General features: G+C 43.6%; 1 protein-coding gene across 4 annotated transcripts in view; it reads right to left on the bottom strand.

Annotated features, from left to right (window-relative positions):
• SLC8A3 (solute carrier family 8 member A3) overlaps nt 1-26,322 on the bottom strand; it is a 197,212-nt gene that overhangs the window by 134,339 nt on the left and 36,551 nt on the right. For 3 of the 4 annotated variants that reach the window (XM_048853161.2, XM_048853163.2, XM_048853162.2), the window contains exon 2: nt 14,027-15,849. The exons of the other annotated variant lie outside the window; for it this stretch is intronic. In XM_048853161.2, coding sequence (XP_048709118.1) covers nt 14,027-15,792 — 1,766 coding nt within the window. In that variant the 5' untranslated portion in view covers nt 15,793-15,849. The remainder of the gene's footprint in view (nt 1-14,026; nt 15,850-26,322) is intronic. 4 annotated transcript variants of the gene reach the window in all.

Here is a 26,322-nt window from a genome sequence, read left to right on the forward strand (position 1 = left end):
ATGTCTAACATCTATTGGATTCAGAAAATACTCAATGTAAGGTAAATATCAGGAGTCTGGATCCTCAGCCTTTACTTGCATCGGCTCCAGCCTCCCTCAGTAATCAGGAATGGCCCATCCTAAACTCACTAACATTCATAAGGAGCTATAGAAGTAAAATTATTGCCAACACTTTGGTCACAACTTGAGTGGACAGTGTGAAATTATTTGTGATTGCAAGAACAAGCTATGGGAGTTGTCAGAGGTTTTTAAGTCCCGAGAGAGGATGACTTAATCTTGCTCTCTTTACTATCTCCCCCTGGGGGAAACAGCTGGGCACAGAAGCAAAGCAGGTGGCCAAGGAATAAAGGGAACACAGGTAGACCAAGGCATTTGAATGCAAGACTAGACAAAGGAAAGAGAAGATTTAGCAAGGTTGAAGTATCTGCAATATGACTTGAGGTGGAGGAGATCAAGACAGGGTAGGTACAGCTAGCTGGTAACTGGCAAGAGGCAAAGAGGAATCGGTACTTAGTCTAGGGAGAGCAGGCCTATGAACCAAGGCAGGAAATAGGAAATCCTAGTGCCAAACTCCAATTCATGTTCCAGCCAGACCCAGCCAAGCAGCCTAGAGTCCGAAACAGCCAACCAGGTCTGACTGCAACCAGGTCTCAGTTGCAAAAAACAGGCAATAAGCTCTGACACCTAGAGATCCAAGAAGTCAGACCAGGGGGAGGGTTCAGAATGGTCACATGAGTCAGGATCCACCTCTTAGACATCTATAAATCATTGGCCCAGATTCTTCCTAGGTGTAAAACCGCTGACTTCACTGGAGTTCAACAAAGGATGAATTTGGCCCATTGTGTCTCTCTTTCCCTATAGTCCTGCCATGTGTTCCTGTACGTTCTGAGGCTACGCCAGTTATGAGTACTATATAACAATGGATTTTGGAGCATGTAAACCTGGTGTAACATCCCTGCATAATGTTCTCTAATATGCTTTTATGGTACCTCACTGCCACACTGTAAGAGACTCTAGGCCTGTTGGGATTTTGTTCTGTGCAGCCAGGCACTGTAACGCAGCAAACACCCATCCTAAGGCACTTTGGCACTTTAAGGCCAGAAGGGACCATCATGATTAGGGCCCTACCAAATTCATGGCCAATGAAAAAAGCATCACGGACTGTGAAATCTGGTCTCCCCCCGTGAAATCTGTATAGTATAAGGTTAAAGCAAACAAAAGACCAGATTTCAAGGGGGGAGACCAGCGTTTCTCAAATTGGGGGTCCTGACCCAAAAGGAAGTTGCAGGGGGGGTCACAAGGTTATTTTAGGGGTGGGAGGGTCACAGTATTGCCACCCTTACTTCTGCGCTGACTTCATAGTTGGGTGACCGGAGGGCAGCGGCTGTTGGCCAAGAGCCCAGCTCTGCAGGCAGCACCCCGCCAGCAGCAGTAAGGGTGGCAATACCCTACTATGCCATCTTTACTTTTGCGCTGCTGCTGGCAGTAGCTGTGCCTTGGGAGCTGGGATCCTGGCCAGCGGCCGCCGCTCTCCAAGTGCCCAGCTCTGAGGCAGCACAGAAGTAAGGATAGCAGTACCGCAACCCCTGCCCCCCAGTAACCTTGTGACCCCCTCACAACGCCTTTCTGGGTCAGGACCCCTAAGGTTACAACACCATGAAATTTCAGATTTAATATGAAATTTAAATAACTGAAATCATGAAATTTACGATTTTAAAAATCCTATGACTGTGAAATTGACCAAAATGGACCATGAATTTGGTAGGGCCCTAATCATCATCACCCAGTCTGACCTCCAGCACATCACAGACCCATAACCTCTGTCTGAGTTACTGACATCCTCAAATCTTAATTTAACGACTTCAAGATACAGAGAATCCACCATTTGCTCTAGTTCAAACCACCAAGTGGTCAGTGCCCCATACTGCAGAGGAAGGCGAAACCCCCGTCCCCCCAGTCTCTGCCAATATGACCTGGGGGGAAATTCTTTCCTCACCCCTCACGTAGTGATCAGTTAGACCCTGAGTATATGGATGAGACTCACCAACCAGACACCTGGGAAAGAATTCTCTGTAGTAACTTAGAGCACTCCCCATCTAGTGTCCCATCTCTGGCTGTTGGAGATATTTGCTAATAGCAGTTGTGGATGGGCCATAAACTAATCTCATCACACCATCCCCTCCACAAGCTTGAGATTCTATAGAAGCCCCTACAGACAACATACAGTACTAACAATAGAACTAATGACTGTGTGACTCTCACACTAAAGAAATAATTTTTTTTTTAAACATTCACCCCAGGTAAATGGATGAGTGGAAATCTGAATGGCTGTGTTAACAGTCCTAATTTAAAGAAAAATTATAGTCAGAACCTCATTTTTATATTTAATCTGAAAGATGGCCTGGCTAGCAGCACACTTCCACTTCCCCCCCATATACCTTCCAACGTAATTGGGCCTTAAGTTAATACTAAGGGTATGTCTACACTGCAATCAGAAGTGTGACTGCAGCACGGAGTAGGCATACCTAGAGTCAGAAGGAACATTGCCCCCATGAGTCACACACCAGTTCCATCAGCACCTTGATTTTCTTTGGAAGTCTCCCATTGATGCCCTGTGCAGGCCCAAGCCTCCTTCTTTGAAAGAGGAAAGCTCAGGTTGCTATGAATGGAGATGTGGTGACTGATCTCTCTATATTAATGGGCTTGTAGAAAGGCATCCTGCTACTTCTCATTCAAACATCAGGGAGGGTTTAGGTAATACAACTCAAGGCATCAGTACAAGTGGGTGCATATGCATTTTCTGTGCTGCTGTGCACGCCCTGTCATCTCTATTATTGCTTAAAGAGCCTTTTCAGTGCATGATAGTATCAGTACTCCAAGGCTACCATTGGCTCCTCAAGGAGCTGCCTGGGTCTCCCTTCAGGTCAAGATACTATTTCTCTCACCACCTCCCTAGTGGGTGGGTTGGCATTTGCAACTCCTCTTATTCGTATCGGTCGGAGGATGTAAGTGGGCCTCATTCTCCATTGCCTGGCCCATTCTGCAGTCGCTTACATCAGTGTAACATGTGTGCCAAGTGCCCAATCAGAACAGTAGCATTTTACACCCACTCTTTGTATGTGTAACTAACTATGCACAAGGCAGTGGAAAATGAAGCCCATTCTTGATACCCATACGGATCTTCCTGGCACCTCTTCTCCTTCCTTCTCTCTGGAGAGAGTCACAGTGTCTCTCCAGATCATATGGGTCAAGAAGGTGGGTTGTTGGGGATTTTCTGCGCAAATCAAATTCTTTCAACTCCAGGTTTCTTTCCCCAAGGATCCACAGCTGTCTCAAGAAATCCAGAGTCAAATTTGAATGTCAGGTCTCATTACAAATCACCCAAGATAGCCAGTTCCTGGCCATATCCCACCCTAAAAATACATTAGTCAAAGGATGACACTGGGACAGACTGAAAATATCCTGGACAAACATTATGAAATTAAGATTAAGTTAATTCAATAAAGTTTAACGTTCATGAATTAAGTTTAATACCTTTGGGGTCCATTGTATGAAAAATGCAAATGGTTATGTTCTATTATGGAATTGTATGGAACTTCTTGAGCCGGAAGACAGGATTAATGCAATTTAGGAAGACTGGAAAAACTTCAAAGGACTTTTTGGAACAATGCGCATAAAGTGGATTTCCTAGGAAATACCTGAGGGGTGAGGGGAATGTAGGTCCATCCTTTAGAAGCTACACACTGGGAAAAGAAAACCATTGTCTGCTCATTACCTACTCTGGAAACATCAGATCAAAGATCCCTGAACTGTATAAAGGGTGGACTAAGCATGTCATGAGTGTGCTTGGTCTGAGCCAAATCTTTGATGAATTTGAAACCACAAAGAAATCCCTTGAGTGGGATTCCAAAGGACTGCTCCAGCCAGAGCCCACGTCAGGGTTGGAGTGATCTTTAGGTAAGCTTATTAGAATGCGTGTAGGTTGTTTTATTGGTTTTAATATCCTTTCTCTGTAGTGCTTTTACCTTATGATGGGCTTGCATAGGAAGTACTGTGTGGTACCTTATAATGGTGGGTGCTTACTCTGTTATTAGTCTCTGAAGGGAATGTAAGCCAGCTGTTCAAGCAGAGTCTCTTGCTGAGAACACCACAGTGAAACGAGGGGACTGTGCAGCCTGGAGATATCCCGGCCAGAAGGGAGAGAGACATGGGTCTCCACCCAAGAAAGGCCATGCTTTCTTGGGGAGCTGGAAGCCTGAGGGTGACTGCCCTTGCTGGACCCTAGAGGGGAATGCAGGTGCCCTAGACTGTGACGGGCACTACCTAATAATAAAAATCTAGGAGCAAATTCCCTTCCTCCTAGAAGAAGTGTGTGCAGGGAGAACAAAAGGACAGAGTCTGTAAATAAGACTTTGAAGGCATGTGTGCAAAGTGCACGTCTGCCAACTTTTCAAAACCCACAGGGTCGGATTGTGTCACTAGCACTCACATTTCATTGAGACACTTCAGGTAATCAGACTGAATTGAACTGAACCCAACCCACAGTAAATTAGTTTTTGACCTGAGTTGGGATTAACCTTTTTAATCTACTTTGGGGCTGCAGTTTTTGGCATGGGCAAGTTCCCAGTGCTCTCTCTAGAATTATGAATCCACGTGCCCCTGTGAGACAGTCTCATCTCTTCCCCTTCTAAGGCCTGATCCTGCAGGGTGCTGCACACTTTGTACTCCCACTGACTTCACTGCTAGTAGAGAGAGTTTACTCGTCTCAGGATCACGCTCACATTTATGCCTCCCTAATTTGAATTTGACTAAAGGCTGACTTAAACTGGGGTTTTAAACATCCCCTTGTTTGCTGCAGTCACATAATACATCCAAATGCCTTTGACAGGCAACAAGCCATAGCCCCAGACAGGATGTCATTTGTCCTTCTCATAGACAGGTGGCATGTATCTCTACTCGACGCCTGTCACCAAAACTATGAGAGGATAAAGGTCAGCTCAGTGCTTCTCTTGTTCACATGATAGTCTCCGTCTCACATTTCTGCAGGCTGCTTTTATACACTCCTCGGACACCCTCCACCAGCACCTCATAGTAATCCTCACCAGAAATCTCAGTAGACTGTATTAAATGTACACCGCTTGAGTTAAGGTAGGAATGAGCAGCCTTAACAGGACCTACATGAGGGAATTTCAGAGTGAGAACCGGGCATACCATCTTTCACACTAGTGATACGCTGGGAGATCACCAACACAGATCACTAAATCCGGGTTTGGGGAAAAATGTATTGCATGGAGTGAGTAGGAATTCGGACAGGCAAGTGGGCTAACTAAAGCTAGAGAGCAGATGTGCTGGCACCTTCCTCTTTTTCAGAAATGATCAAACCTGGCAACAGAATAGCCCAGGGACCTCTCCTTTAAGAGGATTATGTGGGAGCACAGTGTCCAGGAGGAGGAGCCAGAGAGCAGATCTGGTACTACTGCTTCTTAATCTGTGTCAGAGAAGGAGCCAGGGATCAGCACCAATCAGGATGTCACCTCTCTTTTACTAGAGGAGAAGGGTGAGAAGGCAGGACTGAGCCTGCATGCGGATGCGGGAGGGTAAGAGGAAGAGATTGGAGGGATAATAGGGTGACCATACATCCCGTTTTGGCCGGGACAGTCCCTTTTTTAAGCCCTATCCTGGTTGTCCCGACTTTTTTGGAAAAAGTGGGCATTTGTCCCATTTGCTCTGGCCAACTTGATCGGTTGGCAAGAACAAACAGGACAAATGCCCACCTTTGCTTAAAAAACTGGGGTTCAGAGTAATGTGCGGGGTGGGGGAGCAGCAATGCCAAACCCGCGCAGTGAGGGAGGCAGGGCTCGGGCGAGCAGTGACGCCAGTCCAGCCTCGTGCAGGGGGCAGGCAGGGCTCAGGCAAGCAGCAACGCCAGCCCCAGCCCTGCATGGGTGGGGGGCTTGGGAGAGCAGTTCAGCCAGCCCCGGAGGGTGGGAGGGGGGTCAAGAGAGTGGCTCAGGCCAGGCCTGCGTGGGGAGGGGGGTTTGGGAGAGCAGCTCGGCCAGCTCCGCATGGAGGACGGGGCCTCGGGTTAGCCCAACCCTGTGTTCCCCTTTTCCTTTGGGGGATATGGACACCCTAAGGGATAAACTAGAAGTACATGATCGATAACGAGAGAGCTGTGGTAAGGAAAAGTGTGAATTCTAACAGGGAGAGTAACTAACCCTTGGAACAAATGAACCAAGAGAGATGGTAAATTCTCCATCACTTGGAGTCGCTGACAGATATCGCCATCTTTATTTGAAAAAGGAGGCTCTGCTTCAGCCACAAGTTAAATTTACGGCAGGAATTATGGAGGGAGATTCTACGGCCTGGTATGCACAGCTCAGATTAGATCATAATGGTTCCTGCAGGTCTTGGGGGGGGGAAAAAAAATCTATGCAATTAGTTTGAGATTGCCCCAGCTGACAATGAGCCAACATAGGTCTCTGAATTAATATGGGGCATGTCACACCTCCAATTCATGTGATTAAAATTAAAACAGGGAGCATAAAACCCCAAACGACAGTAATGACTGTTGTAAAACTGGAGGCAATGACCGCTACCCACAACCAGTAATCTAATGGGCGGGAAGAAGCCCATCAAGTCTGAACTGGCTCATCATGGTCTTGAGTTATGGAGGAGGAAGAGCCTCCCAACTAGACAACTGCTGAATCTCCAGATCATCAAACATTCTCATCTGGCTTGTCCATCAAACTGAAAAAGGCACTGTTTCCAGCAACAGGGAAGTTTAGAAAAGAAGCACAAGTGGCTACATAAAGCTTCACAATGGTCTTTTCCAAACAGCTATTAACCAGTCACTTCCTTCCACTTCCCACCCTGGGCCCCGTCTTCTGAATTGCCCCCGTATTCTGTGTAATTGCTTTAACTGGCAAGGAGATGATTTTCAAAGCCCAAATAAAGGGGAATTTATTTGTATTGTGGCAGCACTTAGTGCTACCCAGCCACATAGTGCTAGATGCACACACCACAAGAAGGCAGTCCCTGCACCACAGAGCTTACATACCACACGTGTAGTGATTCAGCAGGGCAGCCACACACAGAAGCTGGGTGGCAGTGCAACTCATACTCAAAAATCTCTGGGGAGAAATGGATGAGATGGGTCACATGTACCTTACAAATGACCCCGGCTCCTTAGTAACTATACTTATTCAATGCTTCAAAAAAATGAGTCTCCAAAAATATTGAAGGGCAGTGTTGTTTAGGCCACAGGCAATAAACATTTCCAAGAGCTCAGTCTTAATATGTTTGTCTCCAGAAATGTTTTCATTAATGGAGGAACAGGAGGAGGCAGATCCTTTCAGCCTCTTCACTACTTATGCCTTTATTGCAAGCTTTGCATAAAAACCACCCACAGAAGTGGCCACATGTTACCACACACATTTCATCCAAAATCTCAGTGCTGCTTGTTTTGCCGAGAGGGTTAGCAAGCCATTTGCTACCAGTTCAACATTACAGCTTCTACTGACACCTAATACCCTTTCTGATTCATAGAACATTGCTTACGAAACTTTGGAATTGTGGCAAAAAAGCTACGCTGCTGGACAGGGGAGACACACTCCTCCCTGTCCCCAACAAAAATCAATCTCCAACCATGCACCACTGTGGATCCCAAAAACATTGCAGATACCAGTGACAAGGGCAAGCAACCAAATATATCTATTGCCCTAATTCTAGGTTAAAATCCTTGATATTGCAGCAAGGAACACAAAGTATAATTTGGCCCTTAGACTTCCAAATAGCATCCAAACTGGCTTCTAATAGCAGATGTATCATTCCAAACTGACCCAAAGGCAAATCATGGAATCATAGAATATTAGGGTTGGAGGAGACCTCAGGAAGTCATCTAGTCCAACCCCCTGCTCAAAGCAGGACCAATCCCCAACTAAATCATCCCAGCCAGGGCTTTGTCAAGCCGGGCCTTAAAACCCTCTAAGGATGGAGATTCCACCATCTCCCTAGGTAAGCCATTCCAGTGCTTCACCACCACCCCTAGTGAAATAGTGTTTCCTAATATCCAACCTAGACCTCCCCCTCTGCAACTTGAGACCATTACTCCTTGTTCTGTCATCTGCCACCACTGAGAACACAGTCAATATAATTATAACACTGGGATACACAGTCAATATAATTATAAACTAAGGTATTACTAGTAACTGAAAGCCTGTGCTGTCACATGGGTGTAATTCATAAAGTCATATTTATAAAAAAAGCCAAACGTCTGAGTGATGCTTGGGGTTGTTGTGTGTGCTGGTTGTGTGGATTTGTGCGGTGCTGAGAGAGTTGTGTGGATTTGCGTCAGTGGCAAATGAAGGGTGTGTGCTGTCTTTGGGGTTATTGTGTGTGCTGGTTGGATTATCATGTGGGTGGTTGTCTTGATTTGTGTTGGCGGGGTTATGCTAAGAGATGTGTGTCTGGGAGGAGGCCTGGGAGATTTGTGTTTATTTGTGCAGGTGGCAGTTAGGCCAAGTAATCCACTATCCATGCAGTCTCCCTCTTACAACAAAGGAAACTGTTGCATAAATATTAGTCATAGAGTAAGTGATTGGCTGAGCTGCTTCTGATATCATAATTGTCTAGGACTCCTGGCATGGCATAGATACCTGCCTTCCTGTACATCGCATAGGGTGTAAGTCATAAATTCAAAATGCTGAAAACTTAGAGTTGGACAGTAACAGACTACAAATCCCAGTGATGATTGCACCTAGTGATCTGCTGAACAAAAAGCTCTCATCCATGCTTGTAGCAGTTTCCTTTACTCCATACTGACTCAGACATTCTAGGCTTCAGAGTGACAATCCTGGAATTGTATTATACAGATTCCTTCCCTGCGCTACGAATACTATTTTTAAAAACACAAATTGCTTTGCACCACTGATTCTTAGGGCTTTTGTTTGTTTTTTAAAACCTTTTATAAAACGTAAGTGTTGGGCCTAATCTATTTGACAGTATCCTTTTAACAGACTAGAGCAATGACACTCAGACCTCAGTGGTTCAGAAGCCAAATTAGTGATCAACATAGCCCAAGAGCCAAAGTAGTGTTAATTCATTGTTTCATTTACTATATTATATAATTCCCACAGCAAAATGAACTGACCAAGTATTATTATTTTATCCACTACAACTGGTTAACTACATAATAAAAGCATCCGGATTGGTTAATCATTAAATCACGTTTTAATATTATGTGCTGCAAAGAGCTGCAGGGGAGACATTAAAGAGCCACTTGCAGCTCACGAGCCTCAGTCTTAGCATCACTAGACTAGGGATGACCATTCTCATTTCAGCTGTTTAAAATGTAAAATGGCAAGACACAATCAGAAGTGTCTGTGTTGGAAGCTGGCATTTGGAAGTAACAAATGTATCATTTTATCATTTTAAATGTTATAACACCACGAGTCTGAAGCTTGTGGGAGTACTCACCTTTCTCATTAGATAGTAAAGTGCAGCGTTACACACACACACACACACACAAAGAGGACTGGATAATAACAACAGCATTATTGAGGTTTCACACCTTAAGAGAAGTCAGCTTGCTCCCCGCTCCCACCCAATATACAGGCAAGGAAACTTTGACCATATCAGCCTTGAGAGAATCACAGAAGCAATAAGCAAGACCCTGTGGCAGGATCCATCTCCCTCTCACACTTTATTTTATGCATCAGCTCAGCTATTTTTAATCCCGCATTCCCTGGGAACATCCACTTTTTTTTTTTTAAACAGATGGTTTATTTTATCTATTTTAATTGAAGTGAAATTCCCTCAAAAAGAGTGGGACAAGAGAAAACATTTGGGGGAATCATCTCCAGCCCTTGGTTCTAGAAATTTGGTAGAAAACAGTGTTATGCAATACAGAGGTGATGTGGAATTTGGAGCCCCTCACATTAAATGTAGACACTTTTACATGCAGTTAAACTCCCTTAGAGCTGCTTACATCCACACTGCCAACATATAATGGAGTCTAAATAAGTAACTTACCCACCAAGAGCCAGAAGAGGACGTAAATTGAAGCTCTCACCCTCCTCCAGCTCCTTAGCATGTAAGTTACATCAATCTACATAGTCAGAGAGCCTGGAAATCTCTTTAGCCCCACTTCCACAAATACTTACATGCTTAACTTGACTACCTTGCATAGTCCTAATGGGACTACTCATGATAGTCAAGTTAAGCACATGCTTATAGGTATGTCTACACTGCAACAAAACACCCTTGTCTTGCCTGTGTCAACTGACTCAGGCTCAGGGGACTCAGGCTATAATATTAATATTGCAGTGTAGACTTTTGGGCTTACAGGGTCCCAGAGCTTGGGCTCAAGCCTGCAATTTAACAGCCCCACAGACCAAGCCCTGTGAGCCTGAGTCAGCTGACATGGGCCAGCCATGGGTGTTTTATTGCAGTGTAGATATACCTTAAGTGTTTGCAGAAACGAGGCATGTGTGTATTATCGCTCTTCCCTCCTATGAGCAAAAGACCCCTTTAACAATGGTACCACAAAGAGAATGAAAGGGTGGTGGGAGAAGGTGGGGAATCAGGTAACAAATCCATACTGTGTGAAGAAAGATAGTTTATTGACCCAGTGTTTTCATACAACATTGTGGTGATAAACACATCACCCCACCTCCACTGCACTTTAACATTTAGGATGAGTGAAGTGTTTCAGATAAAATAATCACATACCTCCCTAAACTAGAGATGAGCCAATACCAAAACCTGGGATCTGAGCAACGCTGATCTTTGCAAAAACTCAAACATGGATCTGAATTCTCCATATTGGCTGCTTTTACCCCGAACATTTGCCCAAAATTATTTTTTCCCCTTCAGGAAAAACACAACCCCTCATGTCTCTGCACTTGCTATTTCCAAAGGAATCTCTGAGCCTCCTGCAGAATGGCAGCAAAAAGCTGTGCTCACTGCACTTCCTGGCCAGTAGGAAACAGGAATCTCACTACAAAGTCTTCCCTCACAAAAGTTCTAAGAGGCTTGGAGGGCTAAATGCAGCCATGGTGTAAGCAAGTGCAGCTCCACTGATTTCAGTGGCTTACACCAGATCAGGATTTGTCTAATGTCTGAATAAACATCTGGAATTACAGGTGCTTGTTCAAACTCAAACTTCAGACGTTTTGAAGTTCACCCATGACTAGCTAGTATCAGTTCTGAAGGGTAAGGTGACTCAGTTACAATATATTTGTCCCCCAACACAATTCCATTTTAAAGCACAGATGGGAACCTAGTGTCGTTTGAGTGTGTTCTACCTATATTCCAAAAATAGAACTGTGCTCTGACTGTGTCAGAGAGAAGAGTTAGTGCATTTGACTCCATCTTGGAGAACAGACTCAAACACGGTGCTGCTGAACACAGTTTAACTTAAACCAGTTTAGTGGTAGCATGAACAGGACCTTAAAATGCTCCCCTACTTCATAAATTAAAAAAGCTTCAGTAATAGAGGAGGGGCTGGTTGGAATATTACAGTGTTTAAATTAGTTTTGTCAATAATCCAGCCTGTTAGGCTCCAACTGCCCCAGTAACATCTACCATGGTGGAGAACCTATTTAAAACATTGTTGTGCCCCACACAATTAGAATTGAATCATGTTGTAGGTGCGTCCCCCAGCACAACAATTTTAACTGAGTAGATGAGACCTTGGTCTACTTTGTCCAGAGAGCGCAGCCTGAGGACCAGTTGTAGTAGCAGAGTTTGGCACCGTGACCCATGGTCACCTTCTCCCTGGAGCAGCAAGTTGAGGACAAAGCTGATCACCTTCAATCTTTTATTCAGGCTTGGCACAATTCAATGTGTCTATTTTCATAATTTTGACATCTCATGTTGAGGCGTATTTTTTCTATTGTTATCAATGTAAATTTTCCACAGTTGCAGGAAATTATGGGGGGCAGGGGCGGTCAGACTATTTAATGACAATAGACATTGAGATTAAAAAAAAAGGTAAAGCTTGCTAACCATTGAAACCCAAATTGTCAACATCACATGTCAAGAAATTGACATTTACCACCACCAATCTAATCCTTCCAAGCCTACTTTTACTGTTGGTGATCTCAGCCAACCAGCAACTTCTGTTCATCTATCAAGGAAGAACATGCAAGTGCAATCAAATACCAGGGTTGTGGACAGCAACTGGATTAAAAAAAAAAAAAAAAACCATGACAGGTAGGCACAGACCATGGGAAGATGTCAGGATTCAGGCATCCCTGCTCTGTAGCTCAGTGTACCAGCATCTACATGTGTATTGTATAAGACTATTTGGTACAGTAATTTCCTTTCTCTGCTGCCAGTTGCAAGTCAGTACAATTCTTCCTTTGATTTCTCAAGTGATTGGGTTTTAACAAGAGGCACCCAAGCACTCAGCATTAGGGAATGTTAGCATCATGTCCATACACCAGCTCCCTCTACTAAGCGATTTTTCCTCATCTTCCACGAATGTTAATGGAAGGTAGTTAAAGCATTATTACGTCTCTGGTCTTTATTACTCACTATTCTCGCATCAGTTACATTTGTTCATAATGAAAGAGCTGAATTAACAGGACTGGTTCACACCATTAGAGGCCACGCAATCCTTTCCCTCCCCGGGCTGGAGGAGTGCTTGTTTTGTATGAAAACACTAGGTCATGGAGCTGTAGGGAAGCGCTGAGTTGCAGCGTTTTGGATCATTACTGTAGACTACTGCAGTCTTTTTAAGGGGGAAAACCACCAGTAAATAAACTCAAAGGGAAGAATAGCTTACTCGGAGATGATCACACAGAAGACTACTCAAAAGCTGAAAATTTAGCCCACCCCCTAATGCCTATGCTAAGATCCATTTAAAGAAAGACCTGTGGGTAGAGTACTGCCTGGCTCAAACAGCTCTAGGCAGAGGCTGCAAGGGTACACAGACGGGAATTATTGCTTATTACACAAGCCAGCAAGAGGGTGTGCTTTGCTACCGATCTTGTGAGATTCGGGTGGTAGCTGAACCCCTGGTTGTACAAGCGGCACAGGCAGACCATGCATGTACGCAGTTCGAGGGAGGGGAAGAGCCCTTGTTAGGACAGTGGCTCATATGTACCTCGAGGTGGCTGCTTTGATTGAAAACCAAACCTACAGAAAGACTTTTAATATCCCAAATTAGCATATTCAAGAGTCTATTAAAAACTATGAAAAGGATTTTTTCCTCTCCCCTCTGTCTTCACTCATAACACTTCTATTGCATGGGGAAATTCAACCCTTAATGTGCTGTCTGCTGAGGTAAGAAAGAAAAAAGATAGGGAGAGGGGATTAAGGAAAGAAATAGCTATACAACAGAGGTTCAGTTTTGCGACCAAGGGCCTGATCCTGCAGCTATTACTCACATCACTGAGACCCAGATTTTCAAAAAAGCTCAGAGCTCCCAACAATTCTCATTGTTCTCAGTGTTCTGGGTAGAATTTTCAAAAGTGCTCATAGCTGCTTTCTCTCTCTCTGCTCCCACTGAAGTCAACAGGAGCAGAGTATGGCCAGTGCTGAGCCTTTTTGAAAATCCCACCCTATTTAGCGACTATTGAAAATCTGGCCATTTATGTTGGCAGTGAGTAAATGGGACTATTTGTTTAACTAAAGTCTGAAAGACTGGGCCTCAACATGTCTTTTGTCTTCTACTCACAATCATACCTGCTATCCTCAAAATTAAAGGATTGTGAAAATGTCTAAGTACAGTCTCCACGTCCCACTCACTGGTTTGAGTCGATGATTCTGAGGATTATAGGTCTTCTCACTGATGAGATTTCCAAGCCCCATTTTGTAATTCCTGGGAGGAGAGGGACAAGAGGTATTACCCTTTTAGATCCTGCTGTAGGGTTCTTGCCTGGAAGAGGTAAGTAAGGAAACTGAAGGATAGCTGGAGAAAGTAATCCATTATCTGTTGTCTGCATTCACCTGTGATGGAGTCAAACTTGGAGTTAACCACAGTAAGTAGGACAGATAAAAGAAATTAAGGGGTACTTACACCGTTTCATCATTCTTGAACTCCAGCTCCCCATAAGCGTCTTCAAAATCCTCTCCGCCTCCTTTTGCTGTCCCTTCTACTGTCCTAAATGGGACTATGACCGTACCTCGAGCACCTGATGTCCTAAGGACTTTGACTTCCATCACGCCAATGCTCTCACTGACATGCATCACATCACACTCAAATGTGAAGATGCCCGCGTGGTCATCATCCAAGATAGTCACTGTGGCCACGCAAGGAGAAGTCAGTATGGCCTTTGGGTATGGCAAATTGTTGAGCTCAGCAGGTTCCTCAGTCTCAACCACACGGAGGTTACTAAGCCGCACAAAGAAATGCTCGTCTTCCTCAAAGATGTCATCATCAATGATCCCCACAGAGAACTCCTTCTGGGTCTCCCCTGACTTCAAGACCACAGTTCCCTCTGTGAACTCGTAGTCAGCACCTGCATTGGCAGAGCCATCCTCCGTTTTGTAGTCCACATAGAGGGTCTTGGACATGTCACCCCCTTTCCGCACCACCGTCAGGAGGACAGCGCCACAGTTCTCAAGACATTGGTAGGAGCAAGGATCAAAATAAACTTTGGAGATGAATTCCTCAGGTTCATCTGCCTGCACCTCGTGCAAGCTGGTGCTTTTCTTGGCTTGCTCGGCCGCATGCTTTTTCAGAATGTTGCCAGCTCCAGTCATCATTCTGGTGGCTTGGATGCGGTAAAAGGCTCTGCTTTTTTGCTGGTGAGATAAGGCATAGTAGTTGGCCATCTCTACCAGCTGGTCTAAGTCCTTTTCTGGGTGCTTTTGCTTCAGATCCTTGAGGATCCGGATCATCTCTTTGCGAGATTCATCCACCTCTTTCCCATCCATAGTTACTAAATTTCCATCCAGAAAGTGGGAGTTCATCATCTTGCCATCCATTTCTATTCCCTTAGGGTGTTCACCTTCTGTCTCAATGATAATGCCTCTGTTCTTGTCAGTACGATATTTTTTGTGCATGTACTTATAGAAGAGCAGCCTTCTATCTGCCACCCAAGCCAGGAGGACACAAAGAGGGAAGAAGAACAGAGTGAGCAAGCCTTCCCAGACCTGCACCACACCTGGAGAGAAGACAGCAAGGATCATGTACAACCAGATATAAGCAAAGATGCTCCATGCAGATGTGACAAAGAACACCCTCAGGTGTTTTATCTTTCTGGTTTCCCCATCTGGGATCACATAGACGCAGATGGCTATGATGATAAACATGTTGAAAGCCGCACTGCCAACAATGGTAGAGGGCCCCAGGTCTCCGGCTATGAATCCATGGCCACATACCTCTATCAATGACAGAAGAATCTCTGGAGCAGAAGAACCTAGAGCCATCAGGGTCAGGTTGGAAACAGTTTCATTCCAAACCCGAATGGTAGTCGTGGTGGTCTCCCCATTTGGTTTCTTGATTGTAATCTCTTTTTCTTGTGATGTAATGACCTCTATTGATGCCATGAAACGATCCGCAATGATGGAGACTCCGAGGAACATGTAGATAAGTGCCACAAAATAAACAATAACCCTGGCAATTTTGTCCCCAAGGGATGGATTTTCTGGGTACCATATTGGCAAAATAACACCCTCCTTGCAATCAGAAGATCCTGAGCACGAGCTGTTTTGTCCTGTACTCAGAGACTCTCCCGTTATGCCAGCGTCCACCTGCAAACCATGCAAAAACAGCACAAAGGTAACCAGCCCAAAGTGGAGGAAGGCTGAGGTGAGAGGCTGCAACCTTAACCACGCCATACACAAAATTTGACTTCCACTGTGTAGATGCAACAGTCTTCTGAAAACGCCAAGTATCTGAAAGGAACAAAACAGAAATGAGGGAAGCATGAGACAGAGGCAAACAAGAGGTGATGTTCTCATATACACATTTTAATACCTCACTGCTGAGGAGTTGTAGTAGAAATACATGGATTGTCTCTCCACCACTTAGAAAAAGGGTATTCACCAGTGGTAGAAACTCTTTAAATGTAAATCACAAAGAGCAATGCTATCTTTGAAAGTCAGATGCTGAACAGACAGAAAAACTGATAAACAAATAACCAAGAGGGAAATTATTTATATTAACCCAATTCTTGACCAACCATTTGTTTAATTTAGGGACCAAGTACCTAGTTACAAGTCTCCCAATAGGTCAATGGAGGTCCGTGTCAGATGAATTTATAACAAAATAAACTGGTGTTGGATCAGGATGGTGTAAGGAATAAAGAAGTTACCCACTTCGCCTCTCCTTTCCCCCCTCCTCCTGTTACTTAAACGGGATGAAGTGGCTCAGGGGATTGGTGGGGACACAATTAGCACTACTTAATGCTGTTGAGTAGCCGATATACGAAATCAGTAAGTGGGACTGAGGCCAGCAAACTAGGTGAGGTGTTCACATGACCAAACTACTACTACTGCAATTGGCACCCTGGTTGGGAATTGCAGCAGAAAGCCCCTGAGTGGGCCACTGAGATTGACATTCTCTCTCTCCGAGAAGAGGTGCCTCCAAGTCAGGCTGTAGACACGTTGGCAGGGGAGTGCGGGACACAACTGTCACTACGATTACTGCCATGATGTACCCAGGCTGTGCATAGATGACTCCACGCTCCAGGGCCATCAGCGTGCAACTCTTCACTACCACTAAATATACACCAAAATTTAGAGAAAAAAAACAACACAAAAACATGGTAATGTTCTGCTGAAAGGCTTGAAAATACCAGAGCCGGAAAGAGCTACACTAATGAACTCATATACAATAGCAAAATTCAAGTACCCAGTGACATTCCGATAGATAGATGTGTGTCTGTCTGCCTATTTTCAAGTTGTGTATAAAGTAAAAATTGCCGACCCCCTAAACTAACCAGGAAAGATAACCAGGTGGAAGAATGAGATACATCACATCCCAGGCCCACCTACTGTATTTTGCTACTCATTGCATTATATGATAGTAGACCTTCTATTTGTTAACAATTGGGTTTAAACAGTATACCCTGCCATAAAACAGGCTGTTCTCTTTCAGTCACAGTATTCTTTCTGAGACATTTGAGTAACATGGTTAGTTAATCTACTGTGGGCCCTGTGAATCTGAACACAGAGTTTCACATGGAATCTCAGTCTTAACAGTAGGATTTTCAAAAGCACCAAAGCTTAGGACCACGTGTCCATTGGACTTTCAGTCTCCACTGATTTTCAATGGGACTTGTACTCCCAAGTCACTCAAGGCAGATTTTTAAAGGCATTTAGGTGCCTTTAAAAATCTGCCCTTTAGATGCTTTTGAAAGCCCAACCTCAAGTTCCTCAAGCGACTAGAGAACACGGTGTCTATTCCAGGCAGCACTTTAATTTTACTGGAGTGAACAAATGCATTGCAAATGGCTATTTTATCATCATCATCATCTTGTTGTGTCACTCACTTCTTTCCAAAAGCAGGCACAATCTCCCTGAATCTACAAAAATGTTTTTAACATCCAGATAAGAATCGAGAGAGACAAGCAAAATAGGAAGGAAAGAATGAACTAAGACTGCAAATGAACAAAGCCATCCTTGACAAAGCACAGCAGAGAGGAAAGAATCGATTATGCAGTATCAGAACCACAAATCCATATCACACCCCCTTGGTATGGAAAAAGATGGAAAGAAACATCTCTTTGATGCAACTCAGATTAATTCAGAAGTGACAGATTCTCCCCAACTTGCCCTCTCTCATGCCTTATCTTTCTGTTTCTCTTTTTAACCTACAGCTGGTATATGGTGCCGGATTGATAGACTCAGAGATGAAATATCCATGGAACAGGTACACTACAGGCAGTAACCATGCCTTCTCCCCATGCTGCTTTGTCAAGATGTCTCAGTGTGACCCTGTTTAATGCGATAGGAAATATCATTATCTGCTAGGAATGGTCTAGGTTTACTTGGTCCTACCTCAGCACAGGAAGCTGGACTAGATGCCCTTTCAAGGTCCATTCCAGCCATACACCCCTATGATTCTATTGATCTACCTTATGTAGCCTTAATGGCTTCTATTGCAGTTCATTCTTCATCCCATTTTCAGAAGTCACAAGGTGGGTGAAGTAATACCTTTTACTGGACCAGCTTCTGACGGTGAGAGACACAAGCTCTCTCTCACCAACAGAAGTTGATCCAATAAAATATATTACCTCACCCACCTTGTCTCTCCAATATGCTGGGACCAACACAGCTACAACTACACTGCATTTTCAAAAGTGACTGAGGTGCCTGAGTCAGTCAGAATATCATACTTACACTGTATTAGCAATGACACTTCCTTCCCTCAAATCAATCTCAATGCTACCCCCAACCTCCTTCTCTGTGGTCTGACCTTCTTCTAGAACTAACACTAGGCTATTTAGGTTAGATATTAGGAAAAGCTTTCTAACTACAAGGATAGTCAAGCACATGAAATCTACATCCTTTTTGGTTTTAAGAACAAGTTAGACAAATACCTGCCAGGGATGGTCTAGGTTTACTTTGTCCTACCTCAGCGCAAGAGGCTCTATTAAATGCCCTTTCCAGGTCCATTCCAGTCATACACCCCTATGATTCTATTTATCTACCTTATGTAGTTCTAATGGCGTCTACTGCAGTTCATTCCTCACACCATTCTGAGGCTTTGCCAGCCAATATTTAAAAAAAAAAAATAATAATGGATAATTATACGGATTATTCCTCAAACTAACTGAATGAGATTTCTAAAGCAACCTCTTTTGTTGGTAGCTTCTATTTACACTTTTGGATTTCCAAACCCAGCCTCTGGTTCCGGAGTAAAAACACAAGCTCGGCAATATATTTCTTCCTCTTTTTCACTAACTGTTGCGATGACCCCTGTTCACATTAGCAGAAGTCAAAATCATTTTCAGAGGCAGTGTAACAAATGACCCAATCCTGCCATCCTGAAACAGACAAAATTCCCCAGTGAGATCCAACAGAATTTTGTCTGCATGGGGACTGCAAGATGAGACCTTAATATGCTTTCAATAACATAACAGTTTTAAGTTAAAAAGTCTTCAAACCACAATACAGCATCCTCCATAGCCCTCTGGGAACCAGAGCAAAAGTGCTTTGCAACATGATACATTTACTAGATTTTTAAAAACTTATATTAATAAAACATTAGTGTAATATTAAACACTCATAAGTCAGGAAATACAAAAGTTAAGGTTCTCTTTGCAACCATAAGTCACCTGTGTTGCTTATGCAAGATCCAATTTTGCCCTCAGAAACATCTATGCAACTCAAATTGAAATCACTGGAGTTGCCTCAGAGCAGAATTTGGCCAGTTGTATATTAAAGCAAATACAAATAACATTACACTGTCACAAATAGAACAGAATACTCTATTACAAAGAAAACCTTCACTTGTAAACTGCAACCCTTATATATATTACTCTCTCAGTTCCTGCCAAACTGCCCTCCACCAGTCCCCCATGTGCACCCCTTTCATGGGGCAGGCCCATGCCTCCACTTCTTTATGGGGTGGAATTTCCTGATCCAACCACTTTCCGACTGGGTCTCTGAGTTACACCCCTCTGGATACCAATTGTGACTAATTCACGGGGTCCAATTGGGCTAGACCCTGCCAGGATTTCTCTGGGAGCTTGAGACAGCACACATTTGGAATGAGTCAGAAACAGCTTCTTCAAAACCAAGCAGGATGTATTGTGCCCGTAAGGCATGTTGTGCTTAGAGAAGTGGATTTAAACTAAAGAGACCTACAGGCATATTCCCTTGCCCACACTTGGTCTCTCTATCGGTAGTTCAGGTGAGTCTGGCTTATTCCCCATCTCTGAGTTGGGAGAAGCTGATACTGTTTACAGCATTCTTCTTCTGTCTCGGAGGATACCTCTACACAGCAGCTGGGAGCCTGCTTCCCAGCCTGAGACAGACAAACATGCACTAACTTTGCTCAAGCTGATGCAGTAAAAATAGCTGTGTGGCCATGGCAGCACGGGTGGGAGCTGTTGTATTAAGATCGATGGAATAAACGCGCCCAAAGAGTCAAAGGTGTTAACAAGACCCTGAAACTGTCCAACATTAAAACAGTTTTAAACAAGGCTTGGGATTTGGTATACAGAGACCTCAGTATCATAGCAGACAGTTTTAATAATCTTCTTAACTTTTTATAAAAGGTTAAAAAAGGAAAAACAGTTAAAACATTTGGAATGTTAAGTATTAAATAAGGCTTTTACTTTAACTTTTTACTTTACTTGTTCCATTTCCCTTTAGCTGGAGAGTTGTGTTTTTTTTAAAAGCACCCCCCTTGTTTGACAGTCTTTTAAATGGTATTAAAGATGGTAATAACCATCCTTTGGGGGAATGGAGAAGTTAGTGGAGATGGGCTGGAGCGATCGTTGTTGCAGTCCGAGAGTCCAATCCAATTTCCTAGAGGACAAGACAAAAGATAAACACACACAAAAGGGAAAGAATAAAAACAGCAAAGATAGAAAGTGCAGCTTCTGTCTCTGGTGTTGACTGCCATTTGCAACCTTACTGCTGGAAAAACACAGGCAGAGCACACGGTCTAATCAACCACTCCCAGACCTAGCAAACTTGTACCAGCATCAGGCTTTGTAGGGCAGTGCATGTAGCTGCCTTTCTGGTCACATGCTTATAGCAGTGCTGCAAAATCTGAAGTCTTGGCCGACTAAGCCAGACACTAATTAGGCAAAAGGAAAAAGGAGAGAGCTACGCAAGAGAAGAAATAGAAAATAAGGGAGGAAAGGGGGAAGAGACCGCCTCACAGCCCAGGTAGTATTCGGAATTTAGCTGAAGCCAGTGTCATTTGGGTCCCTGGATCTCTCTGGCCCGGTCTGGCAGGATGTCTCTCAGGATTAGGACAAAAAAGGCACAGTGGGGTCACGCTGGATTCTAGGATCCCAGGAGATCATGGGGTTGGCAGCAGGATGGTGAAACTCACTCCTTCCCTCTCTCTTGTCTTTTAGTCAGCCAACATTATGGCAGCCAGTTTTTCTCCCTAAAGTTTATTTTTGAGGACCCCAAAAGGGAGTGATGGGTGGAATAACCCATGCCCTCATCGTTTTGTCCACCAGTTAGGGCTAATTTCCAACACACCAATTTTGGTTCATTAATTTCCAGTCAGTCAGTCGCACACTTTTCTTGTTTACCAGGCATGATTTTCACACAGTCCCTGAGTTACATCAGTGGGCCTTTATTTGGACTAATTCAGTCTGTCTGTCTTTTTGCACATTTCCCCTATCAAGATTTGTTGTCACAATAACCTATAACATTTCATGAACTTTCATTCACTTTATTCATTGAGTTCACAATTAGAGTAAATGGATAGGCCCGATTATCACAACACAGCTAAGAATAGCCGCCTGAGTATGGATCCAAAGAGTCGGGCAAGTTTGTCAGGCAGGTAGCTATCCTGAGCTACCAACCATGTTGCTGCCTCCAGGCTGCTGTTTTTAGCATGTGATCTCGAGCAGAGCTAGGATCTCTTTTGATCCTAGGTTTGGGAAAAGTAAAACACCATAGCTTGGATGGATCTTGAAGCTGGGTACTTGAGAGGTTGTCTTATTCTTGTAATTGTTTTACGTTTCCTGCTGGGTCCTCTAAGAGCCCCTTTATAGCTTCCTTTGATTTAACTCTGTGCATTCAGCCATACACAGCTGAACCAGGGAAACCAAGCACCACAGAACATTAAGAAGAAATAGTACAGACATTTTCCCAGTTCATCACTGTTACAATAACATAAGTTGTATTTATTTTCCTGGCTTTTTGCTATTTAAATAGAAGAAAAGAGTAAACACTACTCTATGATTTCACTGTGTAGTACCATCCTGACATAGTAAAAAAAATTGACACAGCTACCATTTTGAACACCCATGGTGAAACAGAAGTGCAAAACCACATCCGTCCTACAGTGTCTCATAATTATTATCTGTATTTACTCAATTCCATTATCTCAGATAATATTGTAACTAAATTTTGTCCTATACAAATGGAAATCCAAAAAATTACAGTTCCATTATTTAAGAGTGCTTATTTAAGACCAGATTCTGATCCTCTCAATCACACCGAGTAATTACTCGAGTAACCTTATTGATTTCAATAGCACTAATTGGAGAATATGATACTACTTGCTATGAGTAAGGGTATCAGAATCTGGCCCTTGTTTTGCCAAGTGCCCTGGAGCATAAGCCTAAGTCAGAGCTAGCCACTTGGGAAATTTCAGTGAGTCAGTTTCTGTGAGTCCATTTCTAAATTATGCAGGAATGCACAAACACTCATTGAGCCAAATCCTCAGCAGGTATAAATCAGTATAACTCCATTAAAATCACTGTTCAAGCAATATAAAGAGAAGCAAACTGCATAAATGGTGAGCCAGAATGATTTAAAATTCAGTTTTAAATCATCAAGAGAGTAATAAGTAACAGGTGAGAATTTGTAAAGAATATGATCGCTGGAGAACTGGATGGCTTGGGGGATTGATAATCGACTATTAAAATCTTTCTTCATTGCTAGTTTACATCCAGCCTTTTTTGAAAGTAACCAAAAGTTGGTGCCATCTGAAAGCTGCCCACGTGACATGGAATGTTTGTCTCAGACCAATTCCTACTGCACAAAACCACAACAATTGGCCCATGTTGTGGTACCCTTAGCAGAAAGCTCAAGGATTGAATGGTTCTTGAAATCTGAACTCCTGCTTTCTCCTAGAGAGGTGGTTTCTGCGGGTCAGTGTTGGGGCATGTCAGGAGGCTTGCACTGGTGTTGTTTCTGTTCTGTGGACAGAGGACTTCAATCTAAGTCTGTCAGTTCATCACCCCTAAAGTCACTGTTGTGACTGTGTCCCTTTAAACTCAATCTCTGAGAAGAGATTGTTCTCCAGGCCCCAAGAGAAAGACAACGGAAAACAGCATTTGTGACGGCATCTTCTGAGCAGTAGCGTAAGGTGGAGTTCATCCTCTGCATCTGTCTTGGGTTCTGAACTGGGGACGAGGGACAGCAAAGCAGTTTAATTTTCCTAGTCATTGTTAAATAGCAGAATGAAAAGGAAAGATGAGCTGCATGGACGCCGTGCAGAGCCAGACTCTCCAAACAGCGGTGTTTTCAATGAAATGTAAATTGTAAATGCACTGTGAACAGCTGGATAAGGGAGTACGCGAAATTAGAGGGGACACTTTCACACAGATCAGCTCTCTTGCTAAACGTATGTGGACATTATGCACAAAAGTTACTCTGATATGTGAGCTTTAAATTTACATATGCAGTTACCATGATTGTACTGCAAATTACATGGATTATGCACATAGATTTTTCACATGCACAATTTGAAAATCTGGGTCTGAAGTGTTAATAGCACTAACTGCACAGCTCAGAACACCTAATTGTTTAAAAATTGATTTATTGTATAATATCAAATGCCAGTGTAACAATGGATTGTTAATATCTCCCTGTTTATATCCTTTACCTTTATAACATCAGACATAACTGTGCACCTAACGGCTTACACAACTGTATGCCTTCTTACAGCTATCACTTTAAGTACACAAATCAATCGCTGTAGGGAAAGAGATACCAGGTTAAGTGTCCACCACAGAGCAGGATAAAAGATCAAAATTATTAAAAAAAAAAAAAAAAAGCATAGGGGAAAGAAAGCCAGAAGCTGCAATATAAATGGGTGAGCCCAATGGCTAGCATTCAATACCACGACTCAAGAATAGTTTTCAACTATTATGGGGGGGGGGGGGGGGTCAGGGAAGGGAAATTCCCCATTCTGCAGTAGCTGACAACTCTTACCAACAAATGTTTTCAAGACTAGTTCTTGGAAAATATTTTTGGACAAAGCCCAAACTGTAGCAGGGATAGTGCCTTAAAGATCTTGTCACTTTAAACCTGGGACAGGAAATTAACTAGGGAGACTAGACAGTAGGTATTTCTGTTATTACAGTAGTGAAATTTGAGAAGACTCAGGGCTTGTCTACCTTAGGTTTTTCCACCCCACTGGAGTAGCAAAACTCATGCAGCTGTGCCTGGAAAAAATACCTCCTGGCATAGATGCCCTACCCAAGTGTAAAAAATTACTTGCATGAGAGCTTTGTCCCCCTGCACAACTTGCTTCACACTTGTTTCCCTCTGAAAGATTGCCAACCACTAGATCCAGGCAAGCATCTGCAAACAAAAAAAGCAAATCAGCTTTTTTTGCCGGAAGATAGCAGGTAAGTGCTGGCTGCTCTCCACATGTTAACACAGCCACAGCCAGGTTGCTCTACTCAAACAAAAGATAAAGTCATTCTCCCTCATTCATGCTGTGGGACAGCTCTGTTAACAAAAGCAAGTGTACATTTGAAGGGATTCTAGGAGGCCCTTTGCTGAATGGAGCTGGGGGTGGGGAAAGACAGAATCTCCTGAAGCTAGCACACCCAGATAACATGTACTCCAGCAGGGAATTGTGGTGCCCTTCACCTCCTGCTTAGATAATGCACTTGCTAGGCCGAACTATTGCTTTTCACAACAAGGCTACATGTTCACTCTACCTCCTGCGCAGGCTGCTAAATAGAACAAGAGAGCTACAAATAAGTCAAAGCCTAGAGTCGCTACTCACTCGTTACTCAGGCAAAACTCCCATTGAACTTCACAGTGGAGGTTTTGTCTGGGTTTAGAACCTTGTGATTTGACCTTCAAATCACAGCAGGATGAATGTGACAACTGCCCCCCCCCCCCCCGAAAAAAAAAAAAAAGCAACTGAGAACATTCAGATCCATGTGAATCCACACTCACATGCAAGGAGGCCCTTTCTATTGTACATACATGTTGGGATATTTCCATTATGTTCAGAATGTCGCATTGGTGACAGATGCCAGACTGAAGTCCCACGTTTAGCAACTGAACAGCTACAGTACAGGCTGCTGCAATGCAAGTTTCCTCCACATTACCCCACCTCTCGCCCATTCAGGGCAGGGGTAAGTTTGGTCTCAGTAACAGAGCTGGTCAAAATTTGTTATCGAATCTTTTTGTCCTTATGAAAAAAGGATTTTTGACTACACAAATTTTCCTGAGAAAATGTAGTTTTGCTTGGGGGGAGGGGGGGGGGTCTCTTCAGATTTTCATCAAAAAACTGAAACACAAATAATTCAATTTTCAACACCCCAAATCTTCATTTTTTCCACAAAAATCCCTCAAAATTCTACAAAAAAAGTATGGAAAGAAAAATTTTGAATATTTTGTTTTCATTAGAAATAAAATACATTTTCAACCAGCTCTACTCAAAGGCTATTTGATCCTTGGCCTCACCACTAGGGCAATCAACAAGAGTGCCAGCTAAGTATTGTCCAGGTTAGAAAGTTGGACCAGAGTAAGTACATATTGTTGCACCAGTGCCAATTTTTTAAATATAGGTCTTAATGACAAGTGTGGTGGTGAACACATGTCCACTGGGAACTGGACTGAGATCCAACAGGGCATTTCAAATAGGGCACCAACCAGCCGTGAAATGTCATGGATTTTGCTCCCTACCTTCCTGGGCTGTATTGGAACTAGTGACCTACAGCAAGAAAACCTTCAAATTTCATGATCAGTCCCCCAGCATATCCCCCCTTAGTTTGGCTCCTGAGGAAAGTCACAGTAGGAAACAGTAGGTGGCTGTTGCTTGCGTTGCTTTGTGCTCCACAGTAAATGTGCCAAAAACCAGGGCTTTATATAGCAACACATCTAGTTGTCTACAAAAATACCACCCCCCCAAAACGTGTGTCAATACCAACTCTCTTTCCTTCAAAGTAAGATCATGCACAAGAGTTATTATGACATGAGTGTTTTTGTTTTCTTATGACTGTGGCAAATTCTTTAATATTCATGGGCCTGATTCTTGTTTCCACTATGACCCCTTACCATTGCTCCAGTACTAGGGGTCTTAGTGAAAATAAGAACTGGGGCCTAACACTTGTAAAGAAAAATGCTGCAAAATGTTAGGAGTATATTCTATGCTCAGACACTTCACACATCCCAAGAGGGTGAACCGGCACGGAGTCCAAGCCCATGTGCAGCCTGAAGCATTCCCGGAATACCCCTGGGCACTCAGACCCATGGCCATTTCGTCTGTGTTTTGATGTCCATGTACTTGATGTTCCATCCCCCACACCCCAGGATAGGGGATTGTAGTTCATTGCCTTCCAAACTGAAAAGGGAGCAACAGCAGCCCAGTACTTCCTGATCCTCTTCCAGGCTGTGGTGCAGAGAGCAGCCTCGCTGGGCTTCCTCCCCCATGGGCTCAAAGCACCGCAGTGGAACAAAGAGAAGTGGTTGCTGGAG

This window comes from Caretta caretta, chromosome 6 (genome assembly GCF_965140235.1).
Source record: "Caretta caretta isolate rCarCar2 chromosome 6, rCarCar1.hap1, whole genome shotgun sequence".
Taxonomy (NCBI): Eukaryota; Metazoa; Chordata; order Testudines; family Cheloniidae; genus Caretta; species Caretta caretta.